This window comes from Glycine soja, chromosome 7 (genome assembly GCF_004193775.1).
Source record: "Glycine soja cultivar W05 chromosome 7, ASM419377v2, whole genome shotgun sequence".
NCBI classification, from domain to species: Eukaryota; Viridiplantae; Streptophyta; class Magnoliopsida; order Fabales; family Fabaceae; genus Glycine; species Glycine soja.
In genome coordinates this window covers 3,531,799-3,546,815 of record NC_041008.1, presented here as the reverse complement: position 1 = coordinate 3,546,815, position 15,017 = coordinate 3,531,799, and the positions used below count along the sequence as shown (strand labels likewise).

General features: G+C 31.7%; 2 protein-coding genes across 2 annotated transcripts; both read left to right on the top strand.

Moving 5' to 3' along the window:
• The first annotated feature begins 157 nt into the window (after positions 1 to 157).
• On the top strand, positions 158 to 3,993 carry LOC114418200. The gene is made up of 5 exons (XM_028383431.1): positions 158 to 471; positions 827 to 1,557; positions 2,242 to 2,481; positions 2,668 to 2,759; positions 3,116 to 3,993. The coding sequence occupies exons 2-5, from the start codon at positions 910 to 912 to the stop codon at positions 3,741 to 3,743; spliced, it is 1,608 nt and encodes a 535-aa protein (XP_028239232.1). The 5' UTR covers positions 158 to 471; positions 827 to 909; the 3' UTR covers positions 3,744 to 3,993.
• Positions 3,994 to 8,467: 4,474 nt separating this feature from the next.
• Positions 8,468 to 13,582, top strand: LOC114418862 (potassium transporter 5-like). Its single transcript, XM_028384401.1, has 9 exons — positions 8,468 to 8,761; positions 9,344 to 9,566; positions 9,992 to 10,240; positions 10,581 to 10,622; positions 10,721 to 10,981; positions 11,098 to 11,150; positions 11,606 to 11,720; positions 11,830 to 12,084; positions 12,215 to 13,582. Exons 1-9 carry the CDS (start codon positions 8,615 to 8,617, stop codon positions 13,282 to 13,284), a joined length of 2,415 nt encoding a protein of 804 aa, XP_028240202.1. The 5' UTR covers positions 8,468 to 8,614; the 3' UTR covers positions 13,285 to 13,582.
• The last annotated feature ends 1,435 nt before the right edge of the window (positions 13,583 to 15,017 follow it).

Sequence of the window (15,017 nt, the reverse complement as noted above, 5' to 3'; positions counted from 1 at the left end):
AGGCCACGCAATAAATGGGCATGAGCGTATTCTTAACTCTTTCAGTGGTTACATTGCCTCTAACTAAAAACGACATATGACCAGATTGAGCCCCACCAACATCATGTAGTCTATAATATCCATTAAATTGCTAACCAGGTTAGCAGGCATAATTCTTTGGTAAAGAAGCTAATTTATCATTTCATGTCTCACAAAAAGTGCATCATATTTCCCACGCTAAAGTGTGTTGTTGTTACATGATTTTCAAGCCAAGAGAATTTGATGTTAACGTGCCTGCAATAAAAGGTATTTATATAATCTTGGTTAAGCCACAGGAAAAGCAATCAGAAGCATTCTATTTCCGAAGCCTACTAGTTGTCCTTTGTCCTTTCTGGGTTTGCAGAATTTCTTACAACCCTGTATCAAACAAGGCATCTTTGATTCTTCTCTCTCACACTTCTTTTGGCACTTCATGCTTCAACTCTGACTTAGGTAACATAATATATGTACATATGCAAACACATACATACATATTCACATGCAAACAAACACACATGTATATTAAACTCTTTTTTCCCCAATGTTTTGCTGTGTACTTTTTATTTTATTAGTGAGGTGAAATCTTGATGCTTAATTTTCTTGTTTTGAATATCACATGATAAGATTGACAATTTCAGTTAGCTACATCTTTGCAACAGTATTTGGACGTTTAAGAGAGTTAGAAAACTAAAATTGGCTGGATTTGTCTACTTAAATAATAGGCTTACAACCCATATAAAAAATGAGTCAATTTGCACAGAATTATAGAAGTGTCTACCAAAATGTATTAATTTTATTTGATATGCAGCTCCTTGCCTTCAATATACCAGACATGCAATTTTATTGAGCCCTGAATAATATAATCCATAAGACAGAAGAAAGTGAAGAGGCATGGCATCCCTCATTCCTGGAGTTCTACTGAAGCTTCTCCAAAGTATGGATTCTGATGTGAAAGTTAATGGGGAATATAGATCAGTCCTTCTGCAAGTGATCAGCATTGTGCCTGCAATAACCGGGTCTGAATTATGGCCTAACCAAGGTTTCTTCTTGAAAGTCTCTGACTCTTCTCATTCAACTTATGTCTCACTCTCAAAGGAAGACAACGAGCTTATCTTGAATAACAAGTTGCAGCTTGGTCAATTCTTTTATGTGGACAGGATAGAGGCTGGAACACCAGTCCCTATTCTTGTTGATGTTAGACCGGTCCCTGGCCGGCACCCTTTTATTGGAAATCCTAAGGATTTAATGCAACTGTTAGAGCCATCAGAGGGTCCAGTGCAATCTGATCATAATCATAGAGTTAATCGCTCGAAATCCATGAATTCAACAAAATCCAAAGAGAGCAAAAGTCCAAGGCAGAAGATTGTTATTAAAGAGGAAAAAGCTGCCGTTGCATCCAGGTACATGCGAGGTGTTAGAAGTCCAACCTCAAATGTGAATGTGCAAGATGCTAATGAAGAAAGAAAAGGAAATGATTTTGAGAATGGTGTAGATAGTAAGAAGGTGGCATCTGCAAAAGTAAAACTTAAGAAATTACAGGTCAGGTATGATTCTTATCTTGGATTTGCATTTTTTAAGTCTCAAGAATTTATGGTTTTAGAATTTGGCCTTTATATAGTTATAGTGTGGTCTGGATTTAAAAGCAGCATGGCAACAACTATAACTGGCCCCTAGAATGAAAATTGTAAAGAATTTAAATAAACAGAATAACAGATGACTTTTATAACCAGTTGAATAAATTATTTGACCAAATACTATACTTGTTTTAACCAATAACTTACCTATTGTTAGCCGCTTAACTACCTATACCTAGTTGCAACAATGTCATAAACCTTGTTCATTATAAGCAGATTTCTAGTTAAATAAGTTTGACATGTTTTTTGGTGAATAAATAAGTTTGACATTTATAATGGAAAGTGATGTACAGTGTGTCTCTAGCATTGCTCTCACAAGTAAGATTTTTCTCCAACAATGATTAAATAAGTCAAAGCTGCGGAAGTACACATTACCATAAAGGGAATATTCAGTTAGACAAAAATGTAGTGTGACATAACAAACATATGAAGAATGAGGATAGAAAAAGTAATTCCATTATCTTTATTTTTTGTTTGCCCTGGAACTGAAAACAATTCAGCTGCAAAGTTCAATGCTGAATTGTATACTATGCTAAATAGGTAATAATGAAAATTAAGATATTGATAATGATTGGTTTTAGCATCACAGACACTCTCAGTGAATACAACTCGTAGTCTACAACTTGAAATACCTTCACCAAGGCAAAGGGTTGCTCAATCTAACATCCAGGAGAATGTCATGTCACCTAAGCGCATATCTGCCAAACGTAATTCTACTAAACAGGAAACTACAAACTTGAATGTTTTGTCCAGCAGTGAAGATAAAAGCTATAGCACAGAGGCAATTCCATGGTCCTCTTTGCCAGCCAGCCTTCTGAGGCCTGGAAAGGTGCATTGCAATTTTCTCTCTCCCTCTCTGAATGATAAATATTATTATCAGCATGCTAACTAACATCCCTATGTTGAACAAATTAAATCAAATTTCATCTCATATGTCTTGTTTAGTAATGCAATGCTATCTCAGTCGTTAAATGAATTTTTGTTAACAATCATACAAATTTCCACATTTTACTAGGAATTGCTTAGAAGGAAACATCTAGCCTCACAGGTTGCTGTTGAAGCTCAAAGAGAAGTTACTGCTACTGCAGTCCTTGTCAAGTTTTTGAGGTATCTTTTAAACTTTCGGTCTTAATTTTAGCACATTACTTACTCAAAATTTAGCTACTTAAGGAATTAAAAAATTGGTTGCCATATTTACTGATATATGTTGATACCTTGGGATCACCCAAAAATTATAAAGATAGTGGTATTAGACTTTTGCTGACCTTTGGCCCTACATGGCACTATGCCTTCTCAGCAAAGGTAATATAGACAACTCAGCAAAATCTAACACAAACATAATTTTGGCAAATAAGTCAAACTGATTTGTAATTTTCTTTTTATGTAGGAACTAGAATATAATTTTTTATAGGGATTAAATTTTAAAAAAATGGTGTCAAATACAATGCCTCTTTCTTTTTCAGTATGTTTGCCAACATCTGCGCTTCAGCTGCATCAGAGAACCCTCATGGCACACTGAATAAGTTTTTTTCCTTCCAAGAACTCATGGACCAGTCAAATTTTACAAGTACAACTCCACACAAAGATAAATCACTTCAACTATATAAATTTTCTTCTCCTACAGAAACAGACAAAACTGACAAGAAATCAGATTTAGTGCCCGGTAAAAGTTCATCAAAGTCTCCAAAATACTCACCTGAATTATCCGAGGCTGAGAAACAAGAATGGGTAACAGGAAATGGTCTAAAAGAGATAAATGAGCTGAGAGAAGCCCTTTTGATTGAAACAAGATCATGGTTTTTGAAATACTTGGAAAAAACATTGGATGTCTGGTTTTCCACAAGCTCCCGAGACAAGAGGGGGAAGATGAGTAAGGACAGTGCAGGGAGGCAAATGGAACATGCCAATAATATAGCTCTCACCTTGTCACACCTTAAGCAAGCAAATGAATGGTTGGAAAAACTGAGAAGCACTTCAAACTTGGAAAATGATGAGCTGGTGGAAACTGTTGACAGATTGAAGCAAAAAGTTTATTCTTGTTTGCTTCTACATGTTGACTCTGCTGCATTTGCTTTGGAAAACCGAGCTTGATTCTAGGACAGTGATATGTTTTAAAGCAATATATTCTATTTAATGTTGTTTATAAGTTAAATTATCTTATTTGGTTGAACCAGGCATGGCTAATGGAAGCTTGGCCGGCTGCTATTCAAAATGTAATGTGATATCATATCATATATGGCCAATGGAAGCTTGGCCGGCTGCTATTCAAAATGTAATGTGATATCATATCATATATGTATACCATCTGTGGCAAGAATAAGAAAGACTATATTGAAGTTAATATCAATTTGCCTTATAATGACAAGAAATAACAGGCGTTCAAATAAAGCCTAGTTGTTACATGATTTACTGATTGACACACCTTGTAAGATGAAATCAGCTACTTGGATCATACAATGTTATTAGACTTGGTTAAAAATCAAAGTTTCAGCGAGGTTATTTACCAGAAATCCCTCTTGACAACTTCCTCTCAAGTGTTCTCTTGGCCTCTTTCTCCTCTTCACATGATTAAAACCCATACAATCTACTTTTTTTTTACTAGTGACAATGTTTGAATTAAAAGTGGGAATCCAGAAATCAAACAACATTTGCTTCCAATTGGAATCTTAATGCATGCACACATAGCAATTGGAAAATATTACCTTGTGGCTGACAAATTGATTTATATAGAAACATGTTATGTACTTCTAGCAATAGATATTTGGGTAAGAGAAAGAAACCATGCTGGAGAAGTAGGACACAAGCTCAAAACTTACATAAATCAAGCATGTGCCCTGCTTCTCCAGCGTGGTTCGGCCTCCCTCATTCTTTTATTCTATGAGCAGTGGCTTAGAGAGTTGATCTGAGAATATAGAAACATGTTATGTACTTTGATAGATATTTGCATGATAATGTGACACACAAGTTTATGTTGGATTTTATAAACAGAAGAGGTAATGATTTTATAAAGTTGAGTTTGTCATGACTTGTATATATATTATTATGTTGGTTGATAACCATTTTCTTGATGACGAGGGTGGTTCAACTTGTAGTTTTCTTATATTTAAAAAAAAGTTTATATTATATCTCACGCTAATCATCACAGTTTAGTTCATTCGTTGTTGAAGTTTGGCAGCCAAATAAGAGTTTTTTGAGCGCTTATTTAGTTGAAAGGAAAAAGTCAGATGTACCAAATGCCAGCAAAAATTAGCCTCCCTACAGTGTGACAGACCTACCCACTAACGCCTTACAACAGATGAATTCTCAATTACACATTTTATTTTATGGCTGACTAATAATATACATGAAAATTAAGAAATAAAAACCTTCAACTGAATAATATACATGAATGTTAAAAAATAAAAACCTTTAATCAGATTTTGTTAACAAATAAAACTGAAAGAACACAGAAAATCACTGCATCGTCTTTACTATCTGGTAGTTGTAACTGAAACTTACAAAAGGGAAGAAAAAATTGGTCATTTGCATGCAAAGTTTAATATCTACAGCCGCACCTGTCTTTTTTGTGAACGAAGAAAACTTAAATACAAAATTTTAATACAAAATTTTTAAAAACATTTTTATTATAAGTATTAGATTTTTTTCTTCTAATAAAAATTAAATAAATTTTTTTTAAAAACATTTATACTATATTCTCTAGATGTGAAGATTTTAATCATATATTCTTTTTATTACTATTTTAATTATGTATTTTTATTCATTAAATATTTATAAAAGTATTTTGTGTTAATAGAAAGAATATGTTTATAGAAGTATTTGTTATATTAAAAAATACTTTTATAATGGAAACGATATATATAAAGGAATTAAACGGTAAATAATATGAGAATAATTAATACTATTAATTAATATTTATATAAATGCTAATATATTAATTATACTTTTGGTTTTGTTAAAGTGTATGAATTTTATCATAAGTAGTAAAGACTAAAACGAAAAATTGAGTGTGTCGAGTTACAGGAAATTTGTTTGTACTTGCGTTGAAAAATACTCAATTTGTAAATAAGAGAAGATGAAGTAAAATAGAAATAAGAAGAAAGAAAGAAATTAAATTTAAAAAGGCAAGAATAATAAAATAAACAAGAGAATAAAAATGATTTAAGGATGTAATTATCCTGGGGACTAGCATCTCCAACTATCCTTGATCCAATATTAATGTTTTATCTATTAACTGCTTTCTCAATTTTTACCCATGTTTGCTAATATGTTCAAGAGTGATCCTTCATGATGAAGAGTCTAACTTATGTATTGTCTCCCAAATCTATTTGCAAAGATTAAATCATAAACCACATTAAGTATGAAGATGTATGCAGAGGCATAACAAAGTTACTTTATCCTTAGTAATGTAATGTTGAGATGTTATTTTTCAATTTTTTAGACATTACCATTTTCCAATGTATAATCCCTAAAAACATATGCATGAATGGCCAAATCACATAGAGATGGAGAGAAGAAAGAGACAATAAAAATTAAAATTGCATTAATAGATAAGAAGAACATTTACATTACAAGCGCATTGGCTGCTAGTAAGAAAAGGAAAAATGACTAAGAAGGAGAGTTTCCCCCAAGAGAAAGACCCAGACTTTGGATAGCTTTAAGACTCGGTGTGTCTTTTACTTCTGCTTTCTCCTCCTTATATAGACACCAAATAACTTAATTTTCACACTGACTTCGTACTTAATGTGGACTTTCGCACTAAGCGTGTGTTTGGGCTTTGTGTTGGATTTTTTCGTGCGCTAAGCGAGCTGTCCATTTTTTTTAAATTTTTCTTCAATGTTTTGTCTTCCATTCTTTGCCTCAAATTTTCTTCAAAGCACTTGAATTCTTCTTTTCTTGACTTCTACTAATAGAAAATAGCAAAAATATTAGTTTTTTCATTATTTCATTAAAAGCAATAATAAAATAAAGAAATTACACTCATTTATTAGTCAAAATTAACTATCAAATTAGTTTATATTTCGTAGTTATCAGATTTCTCTATTTGGAAAATTTTGATATTTCAATTTTAAATTGCTTGATTTTGATCTCTCATAATTTTAAATGATACTTTTGGCTTGTCCTTTAACTAAAATATTCTATAAACTTGGTACATATGTTTAACTTTGTGCTTTTTTGTCACCTTGCATGACTAACTCCGATCAAAAATTGATTGATCAGTTTTATTGAGATACTTTCTGACGATCATTTTTTTTTTATCTATAAAACTAAAATTCAAAATTTTAGTTAAGCATTAATTAGCTTAATTTCACTCTGATCAATATCATATAGACCAACTCTATCCTTTTGCATAGGAAGTTGTCTTATCACTCTAGTTGTAGCCTTTTGTCTTTTTAGCTAGGTTGGAGAGTTGGACCACTTGGTAAATTCTTCCTTTTTAATTTGTTTCTTCAAACACTTAATGAAAATTCAAGCTTGTTGCATTCACCATTTTACTGATATAAATTTGAGATTCTTCGAGATCTTTTAAAACATGTTTGTTACAACTTTTTTCATAGAAAGACAGTTTTTTTTATTATTAAAAAACACTTTTAAGAAAACATCTATATAAAATTAAAATTACTCTTTTTATTTTATTCTACTAGCAATTCATTAGTTTGAATGAAATTGAGTTTAGTCGGAAAAAAATGTCATTAAAAGGAAAAATTCTACTAAAAATAGTTAGTAAAATTTTTTGACAAAAAATAATTATCAATTAAGTTGATAAATACCCCCACACCAATAACATAGTTAAAAAAATATTAAATTTTTATCAATATAAGTTATACATAAAAAGGAATAGTATCTCATTAAATCATGAATCTATTAATGTTTTTATAAATATATTAATAGTATATTCTTCAAATGTTAAAATTTTAATTATATATTAATTATATTAACGATTTAATTAATTTTTTTATTCTTTCTACTCATATTATTTCTAACATTTATAAATTATTAATTGATATTTTGTTAAAAAAATTATCAATGGAAATAATATATTAAAGGAATGGTATGTAATTAAAATATCATTCTATTAATGCCTTCATACATATTAGTAGTATATACTCTCTAAATGTTAAAATTTTAATTATATATTATTTCTATTAATATTAATATTTATATAATAAATAGTATAATAGTATTTTATGCATATATCTCACCATAATTTCAATATTTTTTTAATCTTTTAATTATCACTTTAGAAATTAAAGTTAATAAAATTATATTATTATTGTTGTTGGAACAACAAGATCCAACTACAATTTGGATTCTCTCTAATAAAAATGAAAATTATGAATTTTCACTTCATTTTGACCGGATTTAGAGGAGGGAAGGAGAGAAAAGAAAGAAGAAGGTAAAGAGAACAAATAATAAATGTAATAAATAGCGTGTGATTGCTTATGCGTATAAAACATGATATTATAATATTTTTACCTTCAATATTGATGAAATACACGGAAGTTATACGATAAGAATTGTTGATTATGATTTTGATTTTTGGCTTGTGCGTATAAAAAATAATATATTGAAATATTCTATCAGTATTCTATTAGTAAAAAATGTTCAATTGTAGTTACAAATATATAATATGATAGAAAATGCAAAAAAAATAAAGAAAAAAAAAGAGTTATTCAATTGTAAATGAGTAAAATAAATATTTATTAATTAGAACTCAGTCAAAATCTGAATAGTCAATTATATTCTCTCCCTTCATTAATTAGTGTTAAATGACCAATCAGCAGTTGCAAATCTGATGCATTGTATTGCCTTGACTGGGAAAACGCTAAGCTACACTTGAGAGCTTCCCAGCTGTAACTTGTTCTGCTGCCTATAAATTTAACTCCAATGCACTGTAAATCTTCACACCAACCAAAATCACTTTTCTCTCTCTAATTTCTTCATAGTAAAGCATTACTCAAATTATGTCTGTAGAAGCAGATTCTTTAGGCATGGAAGGAGACAATGACACATGGAAGGAGACACCACAAAATCATCTCATGAAAGAGAGAACAGACTCTCTCAATCTAGAGGCTGGTAGAGTTTCTATGACTTCAACCCATTTCTCCAAGGTTAATTTTTTTTCTCACCACCTTTTTCTCCCTATCATTCTCTCTTTTAGCATATAGTACATTATGTATACATAACTTTTTTTTTTAATATAAAATTATATCATCTGTTTGGAAATAGATTCCGTGCATTCACACGTTCATGAATCGAAACGGTTTACTGAAAATGAAATAATTTGCATCTCAAATATATATTTTTAGATTTATCGAAATACAATAGGTGTCATTTGAATAAATTTCGATCCTCCCTTGTTCTCAAATAGTTGTTCAAGTCACTTTTGTCAATTGTAATCAAGGAATGGATCCTCTCACTTAGAAAAAAAAAAAAAAACTTATGGTCATGTGTTATGATGCCAGACCATTTAATCTCTCATCTATATTATAGAAGCATAATTATATTTTAAAAATTTATTGAAGGAGTAGGAATTCATGGAGTGGAAATGTCACTGCAAAGAATGCATTTCCCAAGAAGTAATCATGACATTTTATAACTATTTAGATAATAAAAATCAAATTTTGTGTGGTACTGTGTACAACTTTTGTATCCCATATAATCCTAAGTTTCTGAATGGTGATTATTAACAGTTGGATTGGAGGACTACTCTGAGTTTAGCCTTTCAAAGCATAGGAATTGTGTATGGTGATATTGGCACATCCCCACTTTACGTGTTTTCAGGCATCTTCACCAATGGTATCCATCACAATGAAGACATTCTGGGGGTTTTGTCTCTCATAATCTACACCATTGTGATCATACCCATGATTAAGTATGTCTTCATTGTACTGCATGCTAATGACCATGGCAATGGTAAGATAGAGATACAGGACAAAATTTTCACAATTGATGTTTATTCACAAATTAAAATTTAATCTTTAATTTTGATAATTGTTCTCATATGGATGTTATTCACAAATTAAAATTAATATTTTACTCAACTCTTTTTTTTTTCTTTTTAATTCTGGTTAAAGGGCAATGACTTTTTTCTTTTACAAAGAAATGATGTTGAATATTTCTAATTCTAAATAATAAATACCCTCCAGTCAAAGGTGGACCCAACTACTTTCTATTTCCTTAAAAAGCTGCCAATGCTATGTACATTTTCCTACGTTTTCAGATTTGGGATTGAAATTTGTCCTTAACCTATTTAATCATAACGCGGTTTCTTTTTCAAACTAGGTAAATGACAACTCAGTTCAAAATAAATACTAACATGATTCCCTTGCATTAATTAGGTGGGGCATTTGCACTCTATTCGTTGATATGTAGGCATGCCAAGGTGAGTTTAATTCCAAATCAACAACCAGAGGACAAGAAGCTTTCACATTACAGACTAGAAACACCATCTCATAATCTGAATAGAGCCCAAAAGTTAAAGCAAAAGCTTGAGAACAGTTATTTTGCTCGTGTTGTGCTTGTACTTGTAACCATGCTGGGGACTTCCATGGTCATAGGAGACGGCATTTTTACTCCATCAATTTCAGGTTAATCAATTATTTGCTAGCTTTCATTAATTTATTATAGTATTATTCATTTATGTTTGTTAAATAAATTGAAGTAGTGAATTACTAGTATTAAATGAAGTAAAAATCAAGACAAATGGATCCTTAATTAACGACAAATACTAGTGTGAGTCACATTACTCACATAATGACGTGTTTGTATTAAATTCATCTAAATAATAATAAAAAATAACTTTTTACACAAAAAAAGTGATATAAAAACAGTATAATATGAAAACATATTTAATGACATTGACCATTTTGACCATTTAGATTTTGAATGGAGACTTGTCATAAACATATTGTTCAAATGTGTATGCAGTTCTTTCTGCAGTGAGCGGGATCAGTACCTCCTTAGGTCAAGGTACTTGTATTATTAACCCTCTACCCTTTTTTTTTTTTTTTTAAGTTTATTGTAATTAATGATAATCATTATAATATTTTAATAATTTATTTTTTCAGAAGTTGTCGTGGGGATCTCTATAGCAATATTGATCGCCCTTTTTTCTCTGCAACGATTTGGCACTGACAAAGTAGGATCTTCATTTGCTCCAATTCTCTTGGTGTGGTTTTCATTCATTGCCGGAATTGGCATCTACAATTTATTTAAACATGACATTGGAGTATTACGTGCTTTCAATCCAAAATATATATTTGACTTTTTCAAACGGAACGGTAAACAAGGATGGCTATCATTCGGTGGAGTCTTACTATGCATCACAGGTGAGTAGGCAGAGTAGCATATTGAACCATCTTTTTTCATTAATATTTTTAATTAGTTAAGTTGCATCATTCTTTAAGTTTAATTCTAACTAATGTAAATGTATGCATAATTATAGGGTCTGAGGCAATGTTTGCTGACTTGGGTCACTTTAGTGTGCGAGCCATTCAAGTAAGTAAAAAATTTTGGAATATAATATACAGGACCTTCAGCTTCTGGCATATTAAAGGTTAATGATTGTTGCACGTCATTTCCTTTATATTATATATCTGTATTTCTTAGACAAGGATTATTAGTAATAGAAAAAAAATGTTATGCAACAGTTTTTGCTAAAATCACACAAACAGTGACTTGTCAAATCTCATTTTATATTTTTCTAATTTTTAATCAATGAGTCGAAAATTATAAAAACACCCACATGAGTGAAATTGTGCAGACACTCTTCTTACTGAATAGCCAACCTCTCATTACTATTTGTTATTGTTGTGCAAAACTCACATGACTTTTAAAAGGAAACAAATAAACCATGACAAAACAGTGTGCTTTTTCTATCAAAATAAAATTATATTCTGAAATTCAGTTTTGTTATAATTAGAATTAAACTGATATTATAATGTATGTTGCAGATTAGCTTCTCTTTTGTTGTATTTCCTTCAATACTGATTGCATATATTGGACAAGCTGCATATCTACGAAAGTTCCCTGAGAAAGTGTCTAATACATTCTATGCAAGTATACCTGGTACATCTCTTAAATTTAAAAGATCTATTGATACATTTTTTTATAATATAATCCATGGTTTAATTGGAATTTCCTTTTTTTTATTCCCTACACTGTCAATAAAATGCAGACCACTTATATTGGCCAACATTTGTTGTTGCTGTTGCTGCTGCCATCATAGCCAGTCAAGCAATGATTTCAGGAGCATTTTCTGTTATATCCCAAGCACAAAGTCTGGGTTGTTTCCCAAGAGTTAAGGTTGTGCATACTTCCACTAAGCACAGGGGCCAAGTGTATATTCCTGAGGTCAACTTCATGTTCATGATTGCATGTATTGTAGTCACTGCTGCCTTCAAGACCTCTGAAAAAATGACTCATGCATATGGTAACTACACTCATAATCTCCCCTCTCTCACACACACTCACATCATACATTTGTGTACTTAAAAAAAAAACTCTAAGCTTTGTTGTATTAGCACAACATGACAAGAGGCGAAGTTTTATGTTTAATGCAGGGATTGCAGTAGTTTGTGATATGCTAATCACAACAATCTTGGTTTCCCTTATAATGCTGGTTATATGGAAGAAAAGTATATGGGTGGTTGCTCTCTTCTTGCCAGTCGGTTGCATTGAGCTTCTTTATTTATCATCACAACTGACTAAATTCACAAAGGGAGGGTTTGTTCCTCTTCTATTAGCTTTCTTCTTGACAATATTCATGGGAATTTGGCACTACGTGCAAAAGGAAAGGTACATGTTTGAACTCAAGAACAAGGTTTCCTCCGAGTATGTGAGACAACTGGCTAACAACGCAAACATAAATCGCATACCCGGAATTGGACTTTTGTATTCTGAGCTTGTACAAGGCATTCCCCCTATATTCCCACACTTCATTGCTAGCATTCCATCCATTCATTCAATTGTGGTATTTGTTTCCATCAAGGCTATTCCTATTGCAACAGTTGCATTGGAAGAGAGGTTTCTGTTTCGACAAGAATGGCCTAGAGAATATAGAATATTTCGTTGTGTTGTGAGGCATGGTTACAGGGATGTGCTTGGGGATCATGTGGTGTTTGAGTCACAGTTAGTGCAACAACTGAAGGAATTTATAAGACAAGAGAGCTTCATGGTTGAGTCTGAGGGAACAACAACTGGTGAACAAGAGCCTATTCCTGCCAACGAGGATGAGATGGCTGACATGCAGCAAGGTTTCAGTTCCACTATTAATGTTACATCAGCTCAAGAAGGAAAAGCTAGGACTAGTAGTTCTTCTGCTAGTGCAAGAGTAATCCCAGATCAAGGTGCTATAGTTGTGTCTCGTGCCTCTTCAGATTCAGTTCAACCACTTGGGGTGACTAAGGGAGTTGAAGAGGAGATCAAGTTTATAGAAAAGGCAATGGAGAGTGGTGTGGTGTATATGCTGGGGGAAGCAGAGGTAGTGGCAGACCCAAAATCATCTATCTTCAATAAGATAGTTGTCAACTATGCTTATAGCTTCCTGAGGAAGAACTTTCGCGAGGGGGATAAATCGATGGCAATCCCTCGTAACAAACTTCTCAAAGTTGGAATGACATATGAAATATGACATGACATACTCTATTATAAATAATTAAGATATAATGAGTAAGAGGGACTACTTGCCTCAGCTTGTTGCAGTGTCTAACTAAATAGTTTGTATTTGTTTTTAAATGTTATGGTGTATGGCAATGTTTTCTCAACTCCATGTGAAGGCCTATATCCATTTTAAGATTCTAGTGTGAGTCTCTGTAGGTAAAACATTTTAAAACCACCACTTAATTATCTCATTAGAAGCTCTCTAGATACACTTGACTGTGTTAATTAAGGTTTATGTTGAAGTCTAATCCTCTATGGCGTTCCTTGTATAAATTTTTTGTTCTTCTTTTCTGTCTTTTAGCATATATGTTAGAATTTGGAATTTTTTCTAGATGTCATTTTAGATATTTCTACATTCCAGTAAATTTGGTTAAAGTTGCGGGTTGATGATATTTACTTTTGCAGCTTAGTCATGATTACTTTTTGCTCTACCCGTTACCCAATAAAAGAGTTTTTATTTTTATAGCTTGTGTTGTAACACTTCATATATATGTGCAAAATTGAATATATACAAGAGCCCGGTTTCACTCATTTTTTTCTTTGTATGTGTGTAGTTGTTGGTTTCTTTGGTTTCTTCTGATAGTTTGATGTTCAGTTCGATGTATAGTTTGTTTGAATTTTCAGTCTAATAGATGATATTGAGTCTCGTAATATGATATCAAGAGTTTCATTGATCTTATAGGATTTGTGAAGGAAAAACCATAGACTATAAGGGAGAGAAAATAAAGTGAGGGAACCAATAAGGAAACCCATAAAAAAAAACCCACTCAAACATAAAAATGGCTTCTACCCGTAATTCTTTGCCTCCGCCTCCTATACATATTTGCAAGTAAAAACTACCATCTGTGAGTTGTGAAAATGAGAACTTAGTCTCAGAGCTTAGAGTTTATGGGATGCGGTGGAAAATGGTAGCAATTCACCTCTTTTACCAAACAGCCCATTCATAGCTCAGATAAGAAATCATCAATGGTGAAGTGGTGGAGGAAGGGAGAGCACTTACCATTAAACATATAGCACTAAGTGATGATGTATTTATCAAGGATCCTGAATCTTGAGACTGCAAAAGAGACTTGGGACAAATTGAAGGAGTTCCAAGGAAGAGAATGAAGGGAATTAAAATACAATTTAATTAAATTTAAATAAAGTAATTACTTTTTTCATAATTCATATTTTATTTTAAATATATTTTTTTCCAATTATATTTTGAAAAAAATAATTTTTTTAAACATGCATATCAATAAGTTAAACTAAAAACATTTTAAGAAAAATATTATTTAAACAATGAATAACTAATTCTGGTTGTGCAAAATGCAATTTCTTATAAATAAACATTATTTTTCGTGTTGAGAAGTAAATATATTTACTTAACCAATTAAACATTTAAAAATTGCAAATTAATACCATTGAGTCATAATTTAATTCTAGTGAACAATATACCCTTTGAAGACCACATGTTGGTCAAAAGGTGACAATTAACTTGATCCTCCTCAACTTTAATTTTTAGACCTACAATGACGGCCTTAGAACCTTAATCCTTGTGCATGTTACTCCAACAGCAATTACTAGGCCAATCTAACTGGGTTTAACTTGCTCCACAATTAGCCGCCACATGGGATAACCCATAATAACAACAAAAAAATGCAGCACAATTGCAACAATGAATAGTTGCATAATGATGAAAAATGTTGCCTGCAAAAATGACAA